The sequence below is a fragment of the Elaeis guineensis genome, chromosome 3 (assembly GCF_000442705.2).
Source record: "Elaeis guineensis isolate ETL-2024a chromosome 3, EG11, whole genome shotgun sequence".
Taxonomy (NCBI): domain Eukaryota; kingdom Viridiplantae; phylum Streptophyta; class Magnoliopsida; order Arecales; family Arecaceae; genus Elaeis; species Elaeis guineensis.
Genome location: NC_025995.2, coordinates 112,904,465 through 112,928,498, shown reverse-complemented (window position 1 = coordinate 112,928,498; position 24,034 = coordinate 112,904,465). Strand labels below are relative to the sequence as shown.

General features: G+C 38.3%; 3 protein-coding genes across 5 annotated transcripts; 1 reads left to right on the top strand and 2 right to left on the bottom strand.

The window, feature by feature from the left end:
• Positions 1-107: 107 nt before the first annotated feature.
• LOC105040828 (uncharacterized) lies at positions 108-22,209 on the bottom strand. 3 transcript variants are annotated; one of them, XM_073254453.1, is made up of 5 exons: positions 21,723-22,209; positions 21,405-21,478; positions 19,608-21,302; positions 19,034-19,175; positions 108-934 (listed from the first exon to the last, which is right to left on the bottom strand). In XM_073254453.1, the coding sequence occupies exons 3-5, from the start codon at positions 21,294-21,296 to the stop codon at positions 285-287; spliced, it is 2,481 nt and encodes an 826-aa protein (XP_073110554.1). In that variant the 5' UTR covers positions 21,297-21,302; positions 21,405-21,478; positions 21,723-22,209; the 3' UTR covers positions 108-284. The 3 variants fall into 3 exon arrangements, with proteins under 3 accessions (XP_073110554.1, XP_019705042.1, XP_073110555.1); XM_019849483.3 differs by lacking the exon at positions 108-934 and adding an exon at positions 17,959-18,772 and having other exon boundaries at positions 21,723-22,201; XM_073254454.1 differs by lacking the exons at positions 108-934; positions 21,405-21,478 and adding an exon at positions 17,959-18,772 and having other exon boundaries at positions 21,723-22,202.
• Positions 6,511-8,659, top strand: LOC140856607 (uncharacterized). Its single transcript, XM_073254458.1, has 2 exons — positions 6,511-6,940; positions 7,103-8,659. The coding sequence occupies exons 1-2, from the start codon at positions 6,797-6,799 to the stop codon at positions 7,253-7,255; spliced, it is 297 nt and encodes a 98-aa protein (XP_073110559.1). The 5' UTR covers positions 6,511-6,796; the 3' UTR covers positions 7,256-8,659.
• LOC140856606 (hydroxyphenylpyruvate reductase-like) lies at positions 7,905-13,269 on the bottom strand. Its single transcript, XM_073254456.1, has 2 exons — positions 12,724-13,269; positions 7,905-8,588 (listed from the first exon to the last, which is right to left on the bottom strand). Exons 1-2 carry the CDS (start codon positions 13,252-13,254, stop codon positions 8,070-8,072), a joined length of 1,050 nt encoding a protein of 349 aa, XP_073110557.1. The 5' UTR covers positions 13,255-13,269; the 3' UTR covers positions 7,905-8,069.
• Positions 22,210-24,034: the final 1,825 nt, after the last annotated feature.

Sequence of the window (24,034 nt, the reverse complement as noted above, 5' to 3'; positions counted from 1 at the left end):
GAATCATGAAGATTTATGCTAATTGATCACCACCGGTGCTTGCCAAAAAGAAACTCTCACATTTTAAGCAAGTCACAACAACCTTTTCAAATAGCACTCGGACAGTTGCAACACCTTAACTGATCTTCAATGCTCTTTTTCGATTGATTATATTGTTCTATGTTTTCCCATAAAACCAGAATGTTTTCGGACTACAGAATGCTGCATCATGTGTAAAATAGAAAAGTTAGCAGTTGTTCGATTTACAAACATAGCCTAAGGTCCCTAAAAACATAAAAGCCTTTTTAATACACTAATTCTATAGCAGCCTCTTCGATGAGCCAAGCCAAGACATATTCTCCTAATTCACCTGCAACTTGGTCTGTCTCTTCCATGCAAGCCCAATCCACCCAGCCAAAGTCCCACATGGCATTTATCATTGGGTCCTTGCATTTGAGATCCCTCTCCAGTCTTCTATAAAGGCTATCTGTGGTAGCATCATCACCAACTGTACTGTAATTAGTCAGTTTACTGATCTTGTTACCAATTTCCTCCACCAACAGGTCTATAGTGTAATATACTGTTCTGCCCGACGAATGGGCTTGAAGTGATGAATGAATCAAGTGCTTCTGGTGGTGGCTTTTGCACATCATCAGCTCTGCTGCAATGTCCAAGAAGAGCTTAGCATTTCTCTTTCCAACCTCATCTGTGCCTTTATTCTGATAGTATGAATGTCCATTATCATCAACACTGAAAAGTTCTTGTGCACGGTTAAGGAATGGTTGGTTGCTCAGAAGTAACAGTTTTAGGTCATCTTCTATTGCAGCTGCTTCTCCTGTAGTCGCTTTCTTTTCAGGAAGTTGAATAGCTTCTTCTCCTAACCCAGAGACATTTCCTTCTTGATTGATCTTTCCAATAACTTCACATAACACTTTACAAGTTTTTACTGCATCATCTGCAATTTAAAAAATATGCAGTTGACTATAAGTTTTCTGCTGTGGTCTCACTTTGCAGAAAAAAATATTAAACATGGATTCAAACTAAAATTACAAGTTCCATGTACAAACTTATTAACTAGCCAACAGGCACCTTGAACAATCTGAATTGAAGTGTATACATACAGACACAATTAATAAAAATAATAGGAGGAAGATGTCTTCGGGTAACCATCATTGCTTCTCTACTAAGAAAGACATGACATCATTACAATTAATATTGCAGATTATAAAGGGACTCGGAAATCCCTGCAAATGCTGGTGTACTCCCTAAAACAAAAGAGAAGGAAAGAGTGGATTGAAGTTGAAGCTGTAAAAATGTCAAATAGTTCAGTCATGGACAGGTCATTAAGCAGGCTTATGTCTCATGAAAATAGTACTATAAGCCAAGGATTAAACATTATTTTAGCTAGTTTGTGCCTGTCCAAGGTTGGCATGGTACCATTGTTTAGAAAGCTAGAGAACGACTGACTAAAGTACAATATGATTTTCTAATTATTTTTTCATCTAAACTACTTCGACTTCCTCTCTGGTGGAGGTAGGTATGCCTTGAACACTCATTATGCTGTTGGATCTAGCTAGGTAAATCTATCATTCTAAGGGTGGTGACGACTTGTGCTGGTTGTTGATAGATCATTCCTGTTATGTGGTGTACTTTCAAATAGCCCTAAGCCTGAAAACTAACATGAAGATGCAATTTAGTGGGTGTGCACATTGTGCATTTGCATCTGTGGACCAACCATATGTTGCCCTGTATTACCTGATATCATTTGTTATGACTTGATAGAATGCCTAGTAGCTGATGCCAGGTGATGCATATATGAACTGATAAGCACACATTTTATGGAGCATGCTACAAATCATGTATGCCCCCACCCTGGAACCCCCCCCCCCCCCCCCCCCCATCCCAAAGACATAAAATAACCCACCATTCAAAACCAACCCAATCCAACAAAATAATAAAGCATGATGTCATAGCATGGAAATATCTATCGTTAATATCCATATAATTCTTAGGAGAAAACTTGCCAGAGGGGATTGTTATGCTTTGAGGTTTGTAAATAGGCAATTTATAATTTCATATCCTGTGACTTTGCATGATGGTGCTAGATCATTTGATCCCATGGAGAAAAAAATACTCTCTTAGAATTTTATCATTCATAAATATGTTTAACACAACATAATCAAGTATAATGCATAATACTAATTTACTCAATCTTGCTTAAGTTTTACATATGATTTTGCTTAAGTTGTGATACAACTTTTTAGTTAATGAGGCCTTCTTGTTCATACTCTAAGTGTGATGTCAGTGATTGAAATGGGTCAAGAAAGCATGAATGGAATATGATCTGAATCTAAAGAATGAGAACTTTTGCTGTACCAGTTTATAGTTGGAGTATGTTGAACCCCACCACCCCCCCCCCAACACACATTTAATTCTTATAATCTTAAAAGTAGAAATAGCTGCTATCCTTTGTTTTCACACAAAAAATTGATGGCCTTTCTTGGACTTTCCTCTGCATCTTTTGGTTATATAATAGTTATGCTATACTTAAAACATATGATAATTTATTTGTACCTGTTTCCTTGTGCAGCTGAGCGAGAAGCTGTTAATGCAGCTGAAAAGGCAGAAAGAAAGCTTCAGTTAAGAGAGAAAGTATGTCCTTGAGTACCTTTTTACCACAAAGACGTTAAGTAGTTCAACAAGAAAATCTGTGGAAAACATTATAATTGTTGACTAAGATCAATATCAAACATGGCTCTTAGAAGAGACATGTTTAAGGAGGATCTTGCTGTGATATTTTAATAATTAATTATTTGGTCCTTCCCAAGTCCGAGTGAACTTTGAAGGGTTGGATGCTCCTTGGTTGGATGAGCACAAGCAGTGACCAGTAAGACTGTTGCCCCTTCGTGTCAACTAGCGTCTAGTTTTCATTGTCAGACTTCTCTCTTAAGTTGACCTGGTGAGGAATTTGGCAGACCAATTATCACAGATTTAACATCAACTTGACCTACTGTCATAAAGATTATCTGATCCTTTCGTGGAACCTTCTTGATTTAGAGTTTTGAGTGATAGCAAACCCCATCTTATTTGGAAAAAAAACTTGGATGATGCTTTATTTTGAAGAGGACGATCACAACCTTTTATGGGGGAAAAAAGCCAGCAGTAAATAAATAATTCTCTAGAAAGCTCATTTGTGATCCCGACATTTGCAGAAACGGAGAGAGGAGATGGAGAGGCTTGAGAAGGAGAGACAGGCAGAGGTAAGGAGCTACAAGGGCCTGATGGTGTCAGAAAAGATGACATCTAACAAACAGATTGCATCGACCAACAAATCCCTGCAAGAACTGGAAGAAGACTTCATGTAACTGCGGCAAGTTACTTGTGGCTGGCAGAAAGCTCAAACTTTGGAAGCTCCACATGATCAGTGCAGCAAGTTGAAGGATTCAGGTCACTTGGACACAGAACTAATGTTCTGATGACTTAGTTAAGCCGACAGCTTCAGACCTGTTTTTTATCACAAGTTGTCAACAAGGAATGGGATCATTTATCAGTTGTGGTTGATACAGGTATATTTGTTACACAGATGATGAAAGACTAATGGTTTAGATTGTCTTATGTTTCTTATTTGAATGATTATTTTCAATTCTACCTGGAGTTTCTATCCTGTTCTTGATGTGAAAAATGCTTCGATCATTAGCCTTGCTATATGCCAAAGCAGCCAGGCCGAGCCAAATCTGAGCTTTTTCCTTTCTCCTTGACTAGTGTAAATCATTGTTGAGCTCTAGATATTTGCAAGATGTGGCTTAGCTTGGCTGCTTGATACCTACCATTGAGATGAGTAATATTTCAAAAACTTCGATCCAATTAGGATCAAGATGTAGACCAATTGAATTTCTTGTTGTGATATGAGTCGAAAACTTTTTTTTTTAAAAAAAGAAATCGTTGTCGGTTCTTCTCCTGAAAAAAGACTTTCAGATATCTGGATTTAATGGTAGAATGGAAGGACGTAGGAAGGCTGTGTCTTAGCTTCTGGTGCAGTCTTCTTTACTAAATTGATTTGTTTATTTTAGAAGGTTCAATTTCTAATTTTTTGAATATTAAGTATATTAATGTTTATGTGAAGATCGATAGTAAATCATGCTTAGTGGAATAAGATCCGTCGTTTTAATTAATTTTCAGCAGAACTGCTAAGTCCATGTCATGTACGTGCGGTCCATAATTTGACATGACTGGAAGCTGGTTCTTTATTTTTAGCTCATGCATACGAATCCTATGTACATGTTGGGCGTCACCAAACTAAATCGGGATTGAGAAATTCTTTGTACACCGTGGGTGGCATAGAATGCACGCGCCGCCCATGGTGGTTTGCTATGGTGCGGTGGGTGATTTTTTTTTTTTTTCTGTATGAGCCAATCTTTACGGATGATGCATGCAGTTCTGCATCGTCTGTGTCCATGGTGCACAAAGAATTTTTCAATCGAGATGAGTCTAAAAGACTAGCACCGGTGGTGTGCTGGGCTTGGGCACTGGAAACATCGATTTAGATCGATCAGCTTTATAAAAAATTCATTTATACATATCTTTGAAGGGAAATTTTTTATGCACCATGAGTGGTGTAGAAAATCCGACGTAGAGTACACCGTCTTATTCGATTGATTTATGTAGTCATCATTTTTCAACGTGCATTTAATGTCTGTAGGTTGATTTTTCGTTTAAAAATTTTGTATGATAAAAATATTTCTTTTTTTTGAAAAAAATTATGACATCCTTTGATATAATATAGCTTGCGATGTCATAATATGATCTCGAATATCATAATATAAGATGGATATTTTTGTCCAATTATTTTTTAATACGTATTTAATTTTTGCAGGTTAGTTTTTTTTCGTTTGAAAATTTTGAATGACGAAAATATTTCAGTCCTTTAGAAAAAAATTACGACATCTGTATATTATGGTTTAAAATTGTCATAATGTAATGTAGAATGTTATAATTTTTTTTTAAAAAAAAATATTATATAAAATTTTTAAATAAAAAATTAATTTATAAATATTAAATATATATTAAAAGATGATGGATATATAGATCAATCGGATGTAACAATGTATTCTTCGTGCCCAAAGAATCTCGCTACCCCTGAAACCCGTTATTTTTCTTTCCCCTTCACGGGAAAGGAAAGCAAGCACGTGAAAGGAAAGCAAAGCACCAGCGCCAAAACCACCGAAGTACCCCTTTTCTTTCTTTGTTCGGCTTCGGAACGACTCTATTTTGACTTTGTACAGTTATTTTTTTTTGGGTGGAAAATGAAAATTAAATTCTATGCTGCTACCTCCTTGTTATCACCATCCCTTTTCGACCGAGCATGGGGAGAAATGGGCTAGATTACCCAAATGGACAAATGGTTTGCAAAATTAGTACGTGCCATCTCATCATACTAAGCATTCATATGTTTTTTTCGGAGCATAAAAAATTAAAATAATAATTATTTTATGATTTTGCACTCATTACAAAATTATATATGCTGAACCACCATCCAAAATAAAATAAAAAATAATAATAATAAAAAAAAGGGTATCCCATATTGCCGTTCAACCTTATTGGCTTCATCTATGACACAGGTTCCACACGGAAAATTATTGGGGTACAATCAAAATGGGTCCACTTCAGCTAATGTCGTATGTTGAAATCCAAAAGATGATATTGGGAACGTATGGCTCGACTTTGGACGATTGACACCATCGCATTCGGATCCTGTAAAATCTAATGCCGTGATTCTGTTTCATTTTTTTTTTTTTCTTTTTAAGAATTATAAAGAGTGGGATGCACGAACGCGAAGACATCTTTTCTAAGCCATCCTAGAGTTCATGAAAAGGACATCTTGATTGATAGAACAACTCCCTTGGAATGTATGTGGGCAATGATTCATGAACCAGTTGCATGTGGATGAGCGAATTCTTTTTTCATATGCTCTTCTACTCATTTCAAGATAGTAACACATAAAAGAGTTGCGCACTCGCGTGCAACCTATTAAGACATAATAATAATAATGGTAGTGAATGGCAATCACGTTATTATACTTTTAATCGACCATTCAATTATCAATTGGGTGCTGCGACGTTCTCACTGCGAAGGCCATCGTCCATCCCATCGACCGCTTTTGCTGGAGCTATTTGAATTAATACGTCGTCCAGATAGTTTAATTGTAATAATTATGGAGCAAAAGTAGTGACATTCCTTCATGTTCACAAGGCCGCCTTTGCTTGGTTTGGTACTTGATAGATCATTTCGATGATATAACCGTGCATGTCTTGATGATGCTCGTGGAAAAAAAAAAGAAACGGAAAAGTGGCTAAGCGACAATAGGATTAGCGGGCACCCTGCCTTGTGGGCCGTATTTTCGTTAGTCATCTCTGGAGCCCACAAGATTTAATAATTTTAAAAATATATTTTATACCTCATCCAATGAAACGCCGACCAATTTTATTGCCTCATCTCCTCTATCCGCAGCATTATTGCGCGTGGAAGTGGCTGGCAGTGGCACGTCGGAGAGAGAGAGAGAGGAGCGTTTGTTTGTCTGGTAGCAATGAGAAAGAGAGAGTGGGAGTCTTAAGCAAAAAGAGGAGAGAGAGGGTGGCTTTTGTTCGTTCCTTAGTAGGCATTCATGGAAGGCAATAAAGCTTTATGGTTGGTAGTTTTCCTTTCGTTGATTCCTCAACATTTGGAAGCCTTTTTAGAGTGATAAGAAGGACAGGGCTCTGGCGACTTTCTCCCAAGCATCGGGTTTCAACTTGGTTTTGGAGAGAGAAAGAAAGAGAGGATGTTGGACGGGAAGGCATCGATCCAGGATACCGACATGCCCGTAAAGATGCAGCTGCAGGCCAGGTCCTGCGCCGCCCAAGCCCTCGACCTCTTTGATGTCCTCGATTGCAAAAGCATCGCCGGCGCCACTCACATCAAAAAGGTCTCTCTCTCTCTCTCTCTAATCATCATCTTCTTTATACCATAGAATTCAAAGGTGAGAACCCTTCTGATTCACCTCCAGTTCCTGTCTTTGTTCTTCGCAACTCGCATCCTGGATTAATATTAATTACCATGTTGTTTATGCCGGGGGGGACGGTGGCAGGAGTTTAACATGAGGCATGGGCCCGGATGGCATTGCGTGGTGGGTTCCAACTTCGGCTGCTTCTTCACCCACAGGCGAGGCACCTTCATCTACTTCTGCCTCGAGACACTCTTCTTCCTCATCTTCAAAGCTGCTGCTCTTACTCCTGTTTAGCCCGCCTCTGCCACTCTCTGCTTCCATCTTATAAGGCTGATGCTGCCTAGCCTCAGGTTCTTTCCTCTTTTTGTGCCCAATATACATTTCTTTTCCTTCTGAGTTTCCCATCCTTGGCTAGGATTTTGCGTTTCAAGCGAAAAACTTCCTCGATGTACAAAACAAAAGTTCAATTGTAAGCAATGAAGTAGGATAAATCTTCCATCTGCTTCAGAGCTAGTTTCCACCCTTCTCCGGCTTCATCTATTGATGATTTAATTTTAGTTCGTGTTGGAACCAAGAAAAACGGTCCAATTGGTACGAATTCTTACAGATATTCCCATCCTGTTCATCATCTTGATTCTGAAGGGTAGAGTGCTAGCATTCAAGACCAGAAAAAGAAAAAGAAAAAGAAAATGCAGCAACAGAATGGGAAAAGTCATTTGGAACTTGCACAGGCATGAAGTCCGGGTCTTAAATTGAACATCACATTTGTGGGCTTCCTGCACCCTCAAAGAGATAAAGACGCCCGGAATTACAGGAACAACATGGAATTAAATGGTATCGCCAACAGAGCCACCCTCCTTACAGAAGCTGTAGATGTTTCCAAGCAAGGAGAACCATAGGATTAACCTCAACGGGATTACCGCAGGAAGTAAAAATCCATCCAGGATAAAAATGACAAATGGACTCCAGCTGCACACTTTCATAAGCATAGCATGCAGGGGGCTAAGTGACATCAGTTTTGAACCGAAGAACAAGTAAACAAATTTACAATGAAATCCTTCACCAACTCCCTGAAACAATAAAATCGTACTGTATTTTATGCAAGCAATCACAGCACCGGAGTCAATAGGGGCTTGTTCGTCGCATGTGCCTCTAAGTTCCCAAGAACCAGGTCTGCCATCTCTTTGCGAGTTTCCCAGGTGGCGCTCCCCACATGAGGCACCAACACTACGTTCTCCAATCCAAATAGCTGCTCAGGAACATGGGGTTCATGCTCGAACACATCGAGGGCGGCCCCTCCAAGCCGGCCCTCGATTAGTGCCGACACAAGCTCTGCCTCATCTACGTGAGGTCCCCGTCCAATGTTCACAAGAACACCCTTTGGACCCAAGGCATCCATAACCTCACGATTCACAATATGGCGGGTTTCCTCTGTCAATGCGCATGCTACGATGAGAATGTGGCAGTTAGCAGCCAGATCAACAACGCTCGAGTAGTATTTGTAGTTTGTCTGTGGCTTTTCTGATCTCGAGTAGTAGCTGATGGGGCAATCAAATGCTTCAGCTCTTTTGGCTATGGCCAAACCAATCCTGCCAAGCCCGATTATACCAATTGTTTTGCCACTGAACTGCAAGGGAAAAAAAATGATGACATGGTGACTGTTGGGTATAAATTCGAATACAGGTTTCTTAAATTAAATGACATGAGTGCAAAAGATATGTAACCTAAAATCTTTTCTTAGTGCAGCATGTCTGATGGGGGTTTTCATTTGTCGGAAATGGTTTTCGTGGTACTCAAACTTGCGTAGAGAGATGCAGCATTTCTACCTTCATGGCTTTCAATTTCCCAGTAAAATTGAAAGCTGTGCGGCGATACACATCCGACAAACAGATGTGGTAGTTTGCATACCAACGAATATTGCACTTATATTTGAATTGATCTTGGTGGAAAGAAACTCTATTGGGGACACTCAAAATGGATGACTAAAAACTATGACATTGCGATTGTTTTGTTATGTGTACCCTTAAGGAATCGAGATATGCATGAAAGGCAAATCTAATACAATAAGAGTGAGGCAGCTGATATAGAAAGGTGTTTCTCCGGGTGTTATGTGAATGGATGCACGACATAGTGACTTGAGAGCGAGTATAACAGTACAGCACTGAGGCCCACTGTTTTGGATGGTTATGAATGTGAAGGAATGAAGAGAGTCTAAGCAAACAAGATAAAAGGCGGTGGGATAGAAATGTTGAATGGATGCTTTGTGAAATTAGAAAGAAGGGAGTGAAGAAGGCTCCTCCAAGAAGAAGAGCTCGGATCTATGTGAAAAGGTAGGAAAAGTAGAAGGAAAAACACAGAGCCACATAAACATAACTTGCTAGCAATGACCTACAAAAGCTAGTAGCAATACATTAATATGAACAATCAGTGAACAAAGTTTTATAAACCAAACCCCTATTTGACAATTCACTAGGTTATGACATTATGCTATACATGAACAGTTTTTGTTTCAGATAACTCATTGTTGGTTGAATTATCTTTTAAGCTTTTACATGCATATAAGTGTATAAACCGAATGCATGGAGTCCTACTGAAATTTGTCAATTTTTTACAATGTGAGGTGGAGTTAATCTAATTAGAATTCGGACATGTAGGAGCAGTCCTCATTATAATTTGCTAAAGTTGTCTCTTGTGACAGGTGAAGGTCCATCCTAGACCCAGAGTTGATTCACAACTTACAGATCTTCAAATATTCCATCTTTTATCTTACCAAACATCTGCAACTGAAATTAAGAAAGAATGACAGTTAAAGGGCTCCTGTTCGGATAAGCACATCAACAGATAGAAGTTGAAATATTCAAGATTTGGTGTAGTCTAGCAGGATACTGACGCCCCGTAAAATTTGGGAAACAGGACATGTTTCAACTAACAAAGCATCATGCTTTTCAGAAATAATCGTCCTAATTTCAGATGTGCACTATAACTCTTAGCTTACAAGATGGCATTCCTTAATTATCTTTTATGACAAGATATCATAATTAGTATAACTGAGCTATTGATTTAAACACACACAACTCCATCATAAACAAAAGATTTAAACATAGAAAAAGGCACTACCTTAAAATACAGGAAAGAGGCCTTAATCAACCTAATAAGGCACCAAGGTTTCCAGAAATGACGTACCTTATTTCTGATATGACTATGACCCTCAGCTTATAAGATGATATTTTTACAATTATCTTTTATGACAAATGTGATATTTTCTTAATCAGTATAATTGGGCTACTAAGTTGAACATACACAATTCCATCATTAAAAAAGATTTAAATATTAAAAAAAAAGGCAGGTTATCAAAAACAGACACTTAAACAGTCATGCAATTCTGTACCATTTAAGCAGTACCCATTTAACCAAAAAAGAGGCTATTTTAGTTATATTAGACATTTACATATCTGCTTTGTTGCTAAGCAGTTATCTAATCTGCTTGACCATTAACTTGATGATCCGACAGCTGGTTATTATCTAATATTAAATATACTAGCTAACATGATAGAATGATAACTTGTATTTATCTTATTTACAGTTGATTATTTTTACGGTATGGCATTAACGCATGTCAAGAAAATGAATTATGTTAACAACACAGAAAATGCTTTTTTTTGCCCTAGTCACAAACAATTTCTTTGCCTACAATAAGCAAATGGTGCTGGAAGCTCCATCAAAACCAAAAAGCTTCCTTGCTTCGCCCAACTACCATAGAATAGTGTTCACCGCCTCTATTTCTTTCCCATTTTGTTTCTTAAACCTAGGTCTAAGCTTTCCTTTGCCATGGTCACCCTGATACCACAGAGAGAGAGAGAGAGAGGAAGGGGTGAGAGAGTATATGGAATACCTACTAGTTTTGCAAATCTGAATTACACTTCATACAATAACAAGACATGACCAAAAGAAAGCTAGTCCTTAACATCTGATAGTTCTGAGGCTATCATTATTTAGCACCCATGTGTTGACCTGTCACTTCTCATTGCTTTATATAAAATATCATAAGCCTTATAGACCACAAAGAAGATTCTTTGTAACCAATTTGTAATAATAATAATAAAGAAAAAACTATATGAAGTAACCCATGTACTCTAGGTCCACTAGATTACCCAATGAGCTTCATAAAGGTCGAGGTTTAGTATGCCATGCAGATTATTGGCAACATTTAATTTTTAGTTCCACCTTAATGGTCTTTTGAAATTGCACACACTTCTTAATCTAAAATTTTCATAATGGAGCTTACACTAAGGTACACCAAGCAATATTCCTCCTCAACTATGGGGAATGCGACATATATTCTGATAATATTTTGATGCAGATCAAGCTTCCTGTTAGAATTAGGATTTTCTTAATTTTCTGGTCTTTCAAGGGAGCTCTCTTTCCAGGGACATAACTTGAGTTGTACATGTTCCTTTGGGATATGATAGTAGTTGTCTTGAAGCTAACTTCAAGTCCAACAAGTTCTATATTTTGAGTTTCAGCTAGTTTGGTGATTTGGAGGGTCAAAAGTTTGGCTTAAAGTTTCAAAATTGGATTAGTGTTGAGTTTGCGTCATTTTAATAAAAATTTTATCTTATTTTTTGGCTGAATTAGAAGTTTTAGGTGGTATGATGTTGGTTGGGAAGTACTTTACAAGTGTCTTGGTTTACAAATTATTCTTGATGGCTTCGTAAATAGAGAAGGATATACCTACAAATTCAATAAAGCATCTTCTTTGAGTTATGAATAAAATTTCTTCTCATGGTGGGTCATACGAAACCCCAAGGGTCTCCCCTCAGCCCCTATGCTTCTCGTATGCATCATAGTTTGCGTTTGATCTTTGCATCCCCCACATGATACATAGGCAAGAAGAAGAGGGGGGGGGGGGGGGGGGGGGGAGTAGAGGACGGATATGGGTACGAAAAGATAGAGATCTAGAGGACATAGAGGTGAAAGGAAAGAGAAAAGGAAATAGGATGAAAAGGGGTAACAAAAAAAGAACTGGAAAAGTAATGGGAGAAAATCACCAATCAGACATCAATAATAATTAGATGGCAGTCTCTTCCTTTTCTTCTTCGAGAGTTATGGCAATATGGCTGAAACATCTTCCCCTTTTGTCCTCTCCTTGAATAAGCTAGAATATTTTAGGTTGCGTTTGAACCGAAAAATAAGAGATTGGCAGGATGCATTAAGTAGACATATATGATAACAAATTCTCATTCTTACGTTATAAAAAGTATGTAAACTGCGCAAACAATGATAATATTCTAAGTGATATATAGTTTAACAACTAACTGCAAGCATCAAATAACTTCAAAAACTTTAATTCAACTAATTGCTACACACTAGCTAAAAATAAATTGTAGATATGAGCCCAAATAAGCAGCCGCCTACTTGCCCACTAAACCACTCCAGATGCCCAACAGACCATCTCGGCAACATTTGTTCGCTATATCCATACATCCCATTCATTCTTCCCACCTTGGCAACATTGACCAGTTCAAAACATCCTGGGGATCCCTATGGTCCCCAGCATTTCCAGCCGGTTACTAATCTCCGGCACTATAGCTCACAGTAGCCAGCCAGCCATCAATAATAGAAACCCCAAAAAGGAGGAGAAATACGAAAGCAAGCACAACAGTAGTCATGCTATCTGATGTAAATTCTTAATAAAAGACACGATTTTTTTGAGACTTGCATGAAAGAATCCTAATAGAAGAGAAGAAGAATCCTTCCCAAACCTTGGAGGTGAGCTTATAATCACCCTTGGCGTTCCACGCCCCACTCCGGACGTAGCGGTCGGCCTCGCAGATCCGGCGCATGGTGGCGATGGCGAGACCGATTGCGAGGTCGGCGACGTCGTCGGTGAGGACGTCGGGGGTGTTGGTGACCCGGATCCTCCTCTCCCGGCACTTGGCGAGGTCCACCTTGTCGAGCCCCACGCTGAAGGACGCCACGATCTCCAGCGCCGGCAGCGCGTCGATCATCTCCGCGTCCGCCCCGACCGTTGAATTGCCCACCAACGCCCGGATCGAGCCGGCGTTCGCCCGGAGGAACTGCCGCCAATTCTCTGGAGGGGTCTCCCACAGGCGGAAGAGCTTGCACCGCTTGTTGAGCTCCTCCTCGAGGTACGAGTTCGCGGGGAAGGTGAGGAGGACGCCAAGGGACTCCATCGCCGGCGGCGGCGTAGTAAGAGAAGTAAAAGGCTTAGGGTTAGGGTTTCTGTCGTCCTCGGTTCCTCGTTCTTCCACTCGGCACTTGGTTGGTTTCATTTCGCCGGCGAGAGTAGGCTGGCGGTAAATAAGGGGACGAATATCGAATCCCGGATCAGATGTTCTCCTTAGAATAGCTGCTGTTGTTTTAGACAAGCATTTGCATGACGCGTATCGTCCGTGGTATTGTTCGAGGCCTCTGGCGTAGATTATTTTCTTGGACGGGTCAGATGGATGAGGATGAAGCTGGTGAGCAGTTTTTTTCCTTTTTTTTTTGGTTGAGGCCAGCTGGTGAGCAATTTTCTGTTTTTTTTTTTTTTTGGTTGAGACCGGCTACTCAATAGCCTGGCACAAATGCATCCAAAAGCATCCGACATTGTCGAAATATGTACACGATGCGGAATCTTAGCTCCTGCAGCCAAAGCATACTTTCAATGTGCTTGGCCATGTAGGACACCATCCAATTAGCTATACTGTCTCCTCTCTATAAGTTAGCGAACAACATGAGCACTGCATATGGTGAGTCTCGGAGTATCAGCTGGTGGGAAATGATTGCCAATTGAGGGCTTGGTAGTAGAAGACAATTAAGAAATTACCGTCCGGGAGTTGCCTTCAGAGATCACTCTATTAGCTGTTAGAATGATACGACGTACACCAAATCCTCGTAGGCAGCTTTCAACTTTGCCCGAAGTATCCATGAATCAAAAAGAAAGGGGCCATTAGTGGTAATTAGACATGACAATTATATCCGATCCAAACATATCTCGTTCCAATCCGATCTATTAATATTGATCGAATTTTGATCCGATCCGATCCAATCCAAAACTGATAAATTTATATTTTGGATCGTATCAGATTCAGATAGTGACCGTCCCGATTCGAATCTAATCCAATCTTATGCATATATATTATAAAAATATAGTCTGGTTGTATAAAATATAGATCTTATAGTCTTTAGACTTGGTTAAAATTTCAAAGACTGAAGAATAGTAGTAGGTTCTTATTCAATACTTCTATTTTCATCTAACAAATCTCATTTAAGTGGATTGAGCATTCGATCGGATGATCCGACATCCAATCAAATCGGGTATGGATAAAAAAGGTATTGACCCGCCGGATCACGGATCAAGTTCAGATCAAAATAATGAGATATCGAATAGGGTTCGGATCGATCCAAACCTATACCCGATTCAATCAATTGTCAAGCCTAATGGCAATCCATCTCAAACTTGCATCATAAATAATAAATCCGGCTTCACTATGTTGTCCTCTATCTTTTATATTGCCATCGAAGTTGATTTTGAAGAAGCTGAGTGATAGGGTTCCTATGAAGATTGGATCACCTGAGACATAGTAACTATTGAGGTGGGATCCCAATTTTCCGGCTATCAAGGATCCCTTGGAACTCCTAGTCCTCATTAAGGCAGTGGCTTCAGCCATGGCTCTAATCATCATCCTCAATGGATTATCTTGGATACTTTCAAAAATCCTGCTATTCCTGGCTCCCCAAATGTAATGAGCAATGTAGCATAAGCAAGTCATCAACTCTTATCGTGGGGCTCCTGTTTGGTTCTCTCGACCAATGAAATGGATGAATACCTCCCTATCCCAAGATTGGGAACTAAACGCCAACCAAGTCGAACATGCAACTTCAAATAATTTGGGCAACATGAGAGAAGAAGATAACATGATCAACAGTCTCCACTGCATCTCCACACAGGTCACAAAAGGGAGTCACAGCAACACCCTGGTAGTGCAAAATACTCCTACGAGGCAACCGATCCCCTCCAACCTTGCAGATGGAAAGGGCCACTTTGGGATGTACCTGTAGTCTCCATCCACATCCATCCTAAGTCTTGGCCTTTCGACAGCCCCTGATCAAAGATTACAACTCACTGACCTTGCTAGAGATCATTTCATCCCCTACTAATTGGTCCGAATAATCCCCCAAGGGAACTGCCAAGGAGAGAACTCAAGAGCTGAGCCCACTGCCAAGCGATGTCTCAATGGCTCCTCTTAAGATTGGTAATTTTCGACATAACCCATTGACACAAACACGACATAATACATATTTTGATGGGTTTGGATTTAGAATACATGAGTTCAGATCATTAACGAATCAACCCATTTACGATATGATAAATTTGTATCTTAAGCAGGTATAACCTATTTTGATCCCTTTGATTAAATGGATTAAAATAGATTAACGGGTTACACGACATGTTTAAATATATTTAACATTTTTATTTTAAGACTATTTGAGGACCAATGAAGAAAATTAAAAAATTATAATCCTAATCTGAAATAAACAACGATGGTTTTCAGAACTATAAATTAGCATAGCAGGTAACTAAATTATTTTTATATTATTTTAATTTTTTGATTAAATTTTTATTATTTTAATTAAAATTTATAAATAAATTAAATAATTAGACGAATTGTGTATTCATTTGATCCGTCAATATGATTATTAATCATATCAGATGAATTATGTCGTGTCAATCCGTATATATTTATATTATGTTCGTATTTCATAGGTCAATCCATTTAAATAAATCATATTCGAATTGAGCTAACCTGTATTATATTCTCAAATCGATACAGTTTATTTACGGCCCTGAACACGAATCGCCAGCCCTATCTACTCTATCCCAAATCCTCGCACTATCAGAGATCAGACCACGAGCCACGTTGCTCTCCCGGGCATTATGATCAATAGCGAGTGGGCAATGAGCAAAAGAAATCGCAGACCCGGGGCGACAAAACCCAATCACAAGCTCTACATCTTCGATGGGGAATACTTCCCAGCTCCACAAATATCCGTCTTTGATCTCCGGCACAACTGTACAACTACAGGTTTTTGAGAACTCATGCAAGCTCCTTTTCTTGATGCCTGTCTTAAATCTGCACATAATAGATGTCCTGCATGCAATGCACATAGTCATGCACAGACCACATCTATCGGGACAGTTACATGGATCAGATTTATTTATCAAAAATAGTGTTTAAAGACTTGAAGAGTGTTGATATAAATCAGAAATTACTTGATCTATATTAGATTAGCGAAGATATATGTCAGATCATCAACTAGATATATGCTGCATATTTTACATTACTACTTTTGTTCAGGAGGCATGCAGGCAAGACTGAATTGATTGGGTCACCTTGGCTGCTATCATGCAAAGATACAGCATAGCTATGTAATGACAATTGCCAATGAGCTAAAAATTTACTAAAATTGAAGTAGATTTTTTGCCAATTCATTTATTATACAAATGATTCCAAGTTGGTATGCACATTCTAGAGTTCTTTTGTGCGGGCATGGCTGCTGAACACAAAGAGAACCAATGGCTCATCGCCTCAATATGATCATAAAGATATATGATCATGCAAATAAGATGCTACCAAATGCTTTGTGGCGAAGGAATAAGACTGCAAGCCTGGAAGTGTCCGAGTTAACAACCATCAAAGTTCTCTCTCTTTCATCTAGTTCTCAGCCATCTCGACCCAAAGCTTCAAATAGAAATTGCGTACTTGCATGGCTTTAGCTTAGCCCCCTTTTTTTCTTTTGATGAATTGGGAAGCAGCAGAGCTGCAACCCAGAATTTATAAAATAAAACTGTATAAGAGAAACAAGGCTGCTTCCTCTTTTGAAGAAACAAGCTACAAGACTAATCAGCAGAGGAGATGCTGACGAAAGGAACAGAAAACCGAAAATAAGAAGCTTTTATTGCATTTGTTTTTATTCCATTCTATTTAGGTTATTTCTTAAATCTTTATACTGCACCCCCTTCCAAAAAGCAACCTTCTCTCCTCGTCTCATCATGCTTCTCCATAACGCTCCATTTCTCCATCCAAATTTAACATCCCTGCTACAAAGCTTTCCTCCAAATTCATTCTTTCAAGCCATCACAATTACCGCCTCAGTGAGCCATGCTTTGAAAGCTCATTATCGCTGCCTTTATATATTATTTTGTTGCCAAAGCGAGTGGTATCTTGGCTTCAATCAATGCACACCATCCTGCAACTCAGATTTCTAGCCTGGGAACTAGCAGTAGAGGAGAAAGCCCACTGGAAACCAAATTGGTAAGACAGGTCTCTACATTAATCCAACTGTCACATCGAAGCCTTAAAAACATATTAACTCTTAGCCATCGTCATTTTTTCATCAAAGCAGCAGCATTTTCCTCGGCTAGGAAGGCCCATCCAACTTGCAAGAACTAGGAAGGTCTAAGGCATAGATTTCCAACAGAACTATATATACTATTTTGAAGAAATTATTCAAATCTTACCAAAAAAGGCCCATTCAACCGACGATTAGTCATGTTGGCTTTGGTTTGAGTGGGATTTACCACTCTTTTTGTGAAACTGAAGCTATATATAAGCACAATAATCATGACAGCATCATGTTGGCCAGATGAATTAACCTTCTGATATCAAAAATAAAAATGAAATTTGATCCAGGATGTTGTTCCTGTAAATGGAGAAACTAGGTAAAACAAGTAGACAGACAGATTAAGCACATTTTAAGTTCTCAAAGAACAAACGCAAGCGCTGCCTATCATATAGCTTCCAGGCCTGATACTTCATGAAAAAGAGATAAAATATTAAGTCTAAACCAACAAGAGATAATTTTCATAAGAAGAATCATGAAGATTTATGCTAATTGATCACCACCGGTGCTTGCCAAAAAGAAACTCTCACATTTTAAGCAAGTCACAACAACCTTTTCAAATAGCACTCGGACAGTTGCAACACCTTAACTGATCTTCAATGCTCTTTTTCGATTGATTATATTGTTCTATGTTTTCCCATAAAACCAGAATGTTTTCGGACTACAGAATGCAGCATCATGTGTAAAATAGAAAAGTTAGCAGTTGTTCGATTTACAAACATAACCTAACGTCCCTAAAAACATAAAAGCTTTTTTAATACACTAATTCTATAGCAGCCTCTTCGATGAGCCAAGCCAAGACATATTCTCCTACTTCACCTGCAACTTGGTCTGTCTCTTCCATGCAAGTCCAATCCACCCAGCCAAAGTCCCACATGGCATTTATCATTGGGTCCTTGCATTTGAGATCTCTCTCCAGTCTTCTATAAAGGCTATCTGTGGTAGCATCATCACCAACTGTAATGTAATTAGTCAGTTTACTGATCTTGTTACCAATTTCCTCCACCAACAGGTCTATAGTGTAATATACTGTTCTGCCCCACGAATGGGCTTGAAGTGATGAATGAATCAAGTGCTTCTGGTGGTGGCTTTTGCACATCATCAGCTCTGCTGCAATGTCCAAGAAGAGCTTAGCATTTCTCTTTCCAACCTCATCTGTGCCTTTATTCTGATAGTATGAATGTCCATTATCATCAACACTGAAAAGTTCTTGTGCACGGTTAAGGAATGGTTGGTTGCTCAGAAGTAACAGTTTTAGGTCATCTTCTATTGCAGCTGCTTCTCCTGTAGTCGCTTTCTTTTCAGGAAGTTGAATAGCTTCTTCTCCTAACCCAGAGACATTTCCATCTTGATTGATCTTTCCAATAACTTCACATAACACTTTACAAGTTTTTACTGCATCATCTGCAATTTAAAAAATATGCAGTTGACTATAAGTTTTCTGCTGTGGTCTCACTTTGCAGAAAAAAATACTAAACATGGATTCAAACTAAAATTACAAGTTCCATGTACGAACTTATTAACTAGCCAACAGGCACCTTGAACAATCTGAATTGAAGAGTATACATACAGACACAATTAATAAAAATGTGCAAATTGAAGCAAGACTTATGACTAGAAGAAGAGGATTTGTGGCTAAATCTCAAAATTATATAAATGGTTTACCTCTGCTGCAGGGTTGTGCGTCTTGGGCTGCCTGTTTGGAGAGCTCATCACCTGAGAAAGTGCTGCTTGCTGTTGAAACACAATCGGTTTGATAATGAGAATTGACTTCTTTGCCATCTTCATTGTATTTCTTATCACCATTCTACAATAAAACATGATGTATTGCAAAAAAAAAGGTCAGTGATGTACTCATCTGATAAAACTTGATTGCATGGCAACCTAGACTACCAAAAAATGTGCGAAAATAGAATTACCATATCTGTAAAATTAAATGTTTTCCTTGACTATGTTTCTATTGGAAATCACGTATACAGTGCATTGATGCCAATCATCCATGCTTCTTGAAAATCTTTTTCCTTTTCTTTCTGTTTAGTTTTTTTTTTTTTTTTTTGTGAAATATATGGTGGGATTACCACCTTCTGTGTTTCGAAACCAGAATCTCTCCCTAGCAATTGCATGAAGGAGAGTATCAGAAACCAGCAGACAGAGACCTACCGGTTGCTATTTGAAACCTCTAGCCTTTGCTTAACAAACAAGTTATAATGTAAAGAAGATTTTTGGAGAATAAACTCACAACTGCTTTGTTAGATCTTCTAACTGGTTTTGCTCCTGTGGTCTTCTTCTCCTTCGTGGAACCTGAGAAATTCTGTGCTACCAATTTTGATGAGCGTCTTAGATTTTGATTTTGTGATGTGTTTAGCTGCGTGGAACCATAATTCCTTGCTGCTGCTTGTCTTTTATCATTCTTTGCTGCTGCTGCAGAGGTCTTGGAAGGTGATATTAACTTCTTTGTGGCTGCTTTGACATCCTTCTTCTCTTCTTGTTTCTTGTTATTCAAAAATAATTCTTTCTGTCCTTTATTGGGTTTTTGACAAGTCTTAAAAGCCTCTTTCTTCTGCTGATTCTGAGATGAAGAAGCTACGGAAACAGACTTAACATTTGGAAATGATTTGTCTTTGATTTTGCCCATGGGCTTTACTTCTTTTCTTTTTAATGTTTTGATTACCATAATTTTCTGATCAGAAACTTTATCCTCCTGGCCCAACTTAGTTGATCCAATGTCTTCCTTAACTGCGAGCTTTTCTAAAGCATGTTCCTTATGGATCTCTCCTCTCTCCCAGCATTGTAAATGCAAAGGTTTCACAATCACAATTGGTGGCACATTGTCATCCCCATGGAAATCTCTGGCACACTGTTGCAGCTGTGGAGTAGGAGAGAAACAAGGCTGACATCTGCGGTCTTTAGGTTTGTTACCCTTCAAAAGCCCTTTGCATTGCATTGTTTCAATGATTTCCTGGAGTGTCTTTCTCTTTGGATCTGGAATTGGCTGCACAAATTGCAGCTTCCTTGCCTTTGGCATCTCAATATCAAGACTGTGCCTTGGGGAATTTATGTTCTTCCCCTTCTCTTCTTTTTTGACTGGCCGAGCAGTTTGTGAAGGGACTTCTTCCAGACCCATAAGCTTACCAATCAAACATGGAGCTTTTGGCTTCTTAGTTCTGTTCGAGGCACGAATGGAACCAACTGCCTCTACCTTTTGCTCACTACGCTTACCATTGGAAACCTTGCTTTGAGAGTATCTAGCCGACTTGCTCGAAGAAGCCTTCTCATCATCAGAGCATAACGACAAGAGGTTCTGCCTGCTGAGGCTGTCCTCTATCACTTTTTTCAGCTCCTCGACAAGATTCCTTGAAGATCCACTGACAGAAAGCCTTGGTTCCTGCAACCAATTGTGGTGGCCACCAGCTTCAAATCTTTTAGAGCCCAATGCTTCAGGAGAGTTCTCTTGTTCTAGTTCTTGCTCTCTTTCGTATATGAACTCTGGTTTCTGCTTCTTATTCATCCTGAACATTCTCTTTGAGGCATTTTGTAGCTTCTCGAGCATGATCAGCGACTCCTGGAGATCCAAAGCACTTCTCAGAAGATCTTCTGCAAAATATTTTGATCGCCCATCCAGATTTGGTGCCTTTGACCACGAATCAATCATCTGGTTCAGCTTCTGAGCTCCTCTGGAGACATGCAACAGCTGCAACTCGCTGTCCTCTTGGTAGGCCATGACCTTCTCTTCTTCCTTAACCCTGAAGGCCATCGGATCTGGGCCACGGCGGCCTCTTCGATCTATAGGCTCTAATGCAACAAATGGGGAGCTTTTGGACCTTCTGCTTGTCCCACATTGGACTGTTTCATTCCCAACTTCAAATCCAACAGGAATGCTCTTTGTTAAAGATTTGTGAACAGCTGATCTTAGATTGTCTTGAGGCATATCCTACTGAGAAGAATTGACAAGGAAAAAAAAAAAAAGGACAAGGTCAGATGCCACCCACAAAACCAACTCCCCAACCCAAACGCTACTTCTAGAAAAGAAACTTACATGATTTGGAACTTGCAGAGCACTGCAGGCTTCTAAAAATCTACTCCCAAGACCCATAAACTCCTCATGAGTGTCTGATTCAATGAAGAACATGATGAAGGCAAAGACTTAGGGATTGTAAAGGCTATGAACGTAAGAGATTTAGAAGAACAAGAAAAATGCAAAGATTTAATTATTCCCAGAGGCTGTGAATGCAAGAGACTTCGCAAGGTGGAATCGAATTGTTTGGTTAAATAGTTTTCTTTTGATCAAACAGGTCTTAAATGCAAATGGTTAACTACCAAAACTGAATAGGTGAATGAAAAAAAGAAGATTCACCTGCAAACCAAAGGAATTCCGGGTGTTTTCCCCCCTACTTCGATGGGTCTTTGAGATGCACTGCAGATCTTTTTCCATGAGAGGCCCCAATTTCTATCTTCTGGAGCATGGACTTCTTCAAAAAAATTTAGTGTTCAAGAAGGAGAAGAAGAGTAAAGGATAGTTTGCTGGTTGGAGTTCCTCTCAGCAAGGCTCATTTACTCTGAATTAATATGGTGGATCTGTCAGTTTTGTACATGTCAAGAGAATAATACACCTTTTTCTTTTTCATGAAGAAAATAATACAGCCCAGTGTATGAAAACGACTACCAAAGGAAAGCAACATCTGGTTAAGAAAAAGGATAGCGATATCTCCATGCTTAATGGAAGAGACGAAACGTCGGTAAAGAAACAGACAGAGGAAGCCAGCTCGAAGAAGGCAGTGAGAAAGATCAAACAGCCAAAAAAAGTTCACAGGTCTTCTTTCTTGGGCCACCTTTCCTCCCTTGTCCTTGGTGGAGGATGTCAAGCCCATGTGGTTAGATGAGGTCAGAAGTATGGATGGGGATGCTACTTTTTTTATTTTTTTTTATTGGCATTACAGCCGAGAACTCTTATTGCGGTCCGCATCCGCTTAAATGCTTTGATCAGAGAAAGTGTCAGAACTCCTTAGACATACCAATGGATGCTCCCTCTCCGTGGGCAAGAGCCCTGTGGGAATAAAAATGCTGTTGGATGCCACTGCATTAAGCGGTCCTGGTCCTTTTTCATCCCTCTACTCTGTCCTTGTTCAGGTACTTCCGTGCTAACCCAACTCAGACAGTAAAAATGTCGTTGGATGCCACACTTAATGGCTTCGGTCATCCATTGGCTTTGGCTCTCTCATCTCATTATATTCGGAAGCATGAACGCAATTGCACAGGCACACGCAAAAGGTGAGTTGTCCACCATGTTGTTGGTGTTAGCTTCAGGATGAAAATAGATCGTATAATATTAAAGATGACAATGGAATGAATTGATCGATTTTTATACTTATTATACAATTAAAAATTTAATATCTACACCATTCCATATCTACCTCAAATTAGAACGAATATACTGATCAAATATGATCAGATATATAAAAAAAATTAAAAATTAAAAATAAATTTTTAATTTTATTTTGAATTTAAAAATAATTTTTTGATTGAATTTTATATAAAAATAGTTTCACATTTTAAATAAAAATTAAAATTAATTTTTTATTTTTAACTAAAATTATCCTTATATCCTTATACAATAAGACAGTATTCTTTTACAATAAAACAGTACTATATTATATTAGTGCAATATTACAATAAGACAGTATTTTTTTATAATAAGTCAATATTACATTACAATAAGACGGTACTGTTTCATAATAGTACGGTATTATTTTATAATAGTATAGTATTATATTATATTAATGCGGTATTACAATAAGACAATATTCTTTTACAATAAGATAGTATTACATTACAATAAGGTAGTATTATTTCATAATAGCACAGTATTATTTTATAATAGTATAATATTGCTTTATAACTGCAGAGGCAATTCGATCATTTCATGCCATTTAGGAAGCTGTTTTTAAGTTATGTTTCAAATGAAAAGTATTTTTTATTTGAAACTTAAATGAGGAGCTACTTTTAAGTTTAAACTCAATTGGAGATTTTTTATTAGTTTACCCTAAAAAAAAAATTGGATCAGATAGAATTGGATCAGATAAAGAATTCATCATTTAAATACTATAAAATAATTATAATTTTGAAAAAAAATTAAATTAAGATTAGAAATATATCATACCATTATCCGTATCTGATTTGAATCTATTTTAAATATATTTTTCTAGAACCCATATCTATCTTGGTTTCTAATTGGATTAGATAAAACATGTCTCATTTGGATTGAATTGGGTATCCAATGAGTTGGCTAAAATTGTCATTCCTAGATAATGTCTGTCTGAATCTATTTTTGAATCTGAATTTATTACAATATCGATAGAAATTTGAGCATCTAACTAATATCCGTATCCATATCTATATCCATTGAAGAAAATAAGTATGAATGTGATTAGACAACTATCCGATCTATATCTGAATATCTAATTTTATTTATAATCTTGTTTGATTTTATATAGCATTCATTAACTTTTAAAAAAAATATATAATCATATTAACATACTGTTAATTTAATTTATTACCCACTTAGAAATATCTTTAATTATGTGGTCATAAAGTTTCCTTATTCGAATTATATCTATACTTCTAGTATCTAACTTATATCTGTATCTGTTTAAAATAAATATAGATATA

Bases quoted from the DNA above. Each gene is read 5' to 3' on its own strand.
- LOC140856607 (XM_073254458.1), top strand. From the start codon at position 6,797: ATGTTGGACGGGAAGGCATCGATCCAGGATACCGACATGCCCGTAAAG. The intron at 6,941-7,102 runs GTCTCTCTCTCT...GGACGGTGGCAG, and splicing joins GCGCCACTCACATCAAAAAG to GAGTTTAACATGAGGCATGG.
- LOC140856606 (XM_073254456.1), bottom strand. From the start codon at position 13,254: ATGAAACCAACCAAGTGCCGAGTGGAAGAACGAGGAACCGAGGACGAC. The intron at 8,589-12,723 runs GTTTGGGAAGGA...TTTCCCTTGCAG, and splicing joins ATTATAAGCTCACCTCCAAG to TTCAGTGGCAAAACAATTGG.
- LOC105040828 (XM_073254453.1), bottom strand. From the start codon at position 21,296: ATGCCTCAAGACAATCTAAGATCAGCTGTTCACAAATCTTTAACAAAG. The intron at 19,176-19,607 runs GTGAGTTTATTC...GTTTTATTGTAG, and splicing joins GAAGATCTAACAAAGCAGTT to AATGGTGATAAGAAATACAA. The intron at 935-19,033 runs GTAAACCATTTA...TTTAAATTGCAG, and splicing joins CGCACAACCCTGCAGCAGAG to ATGATGCAGTAAAAACTTGT.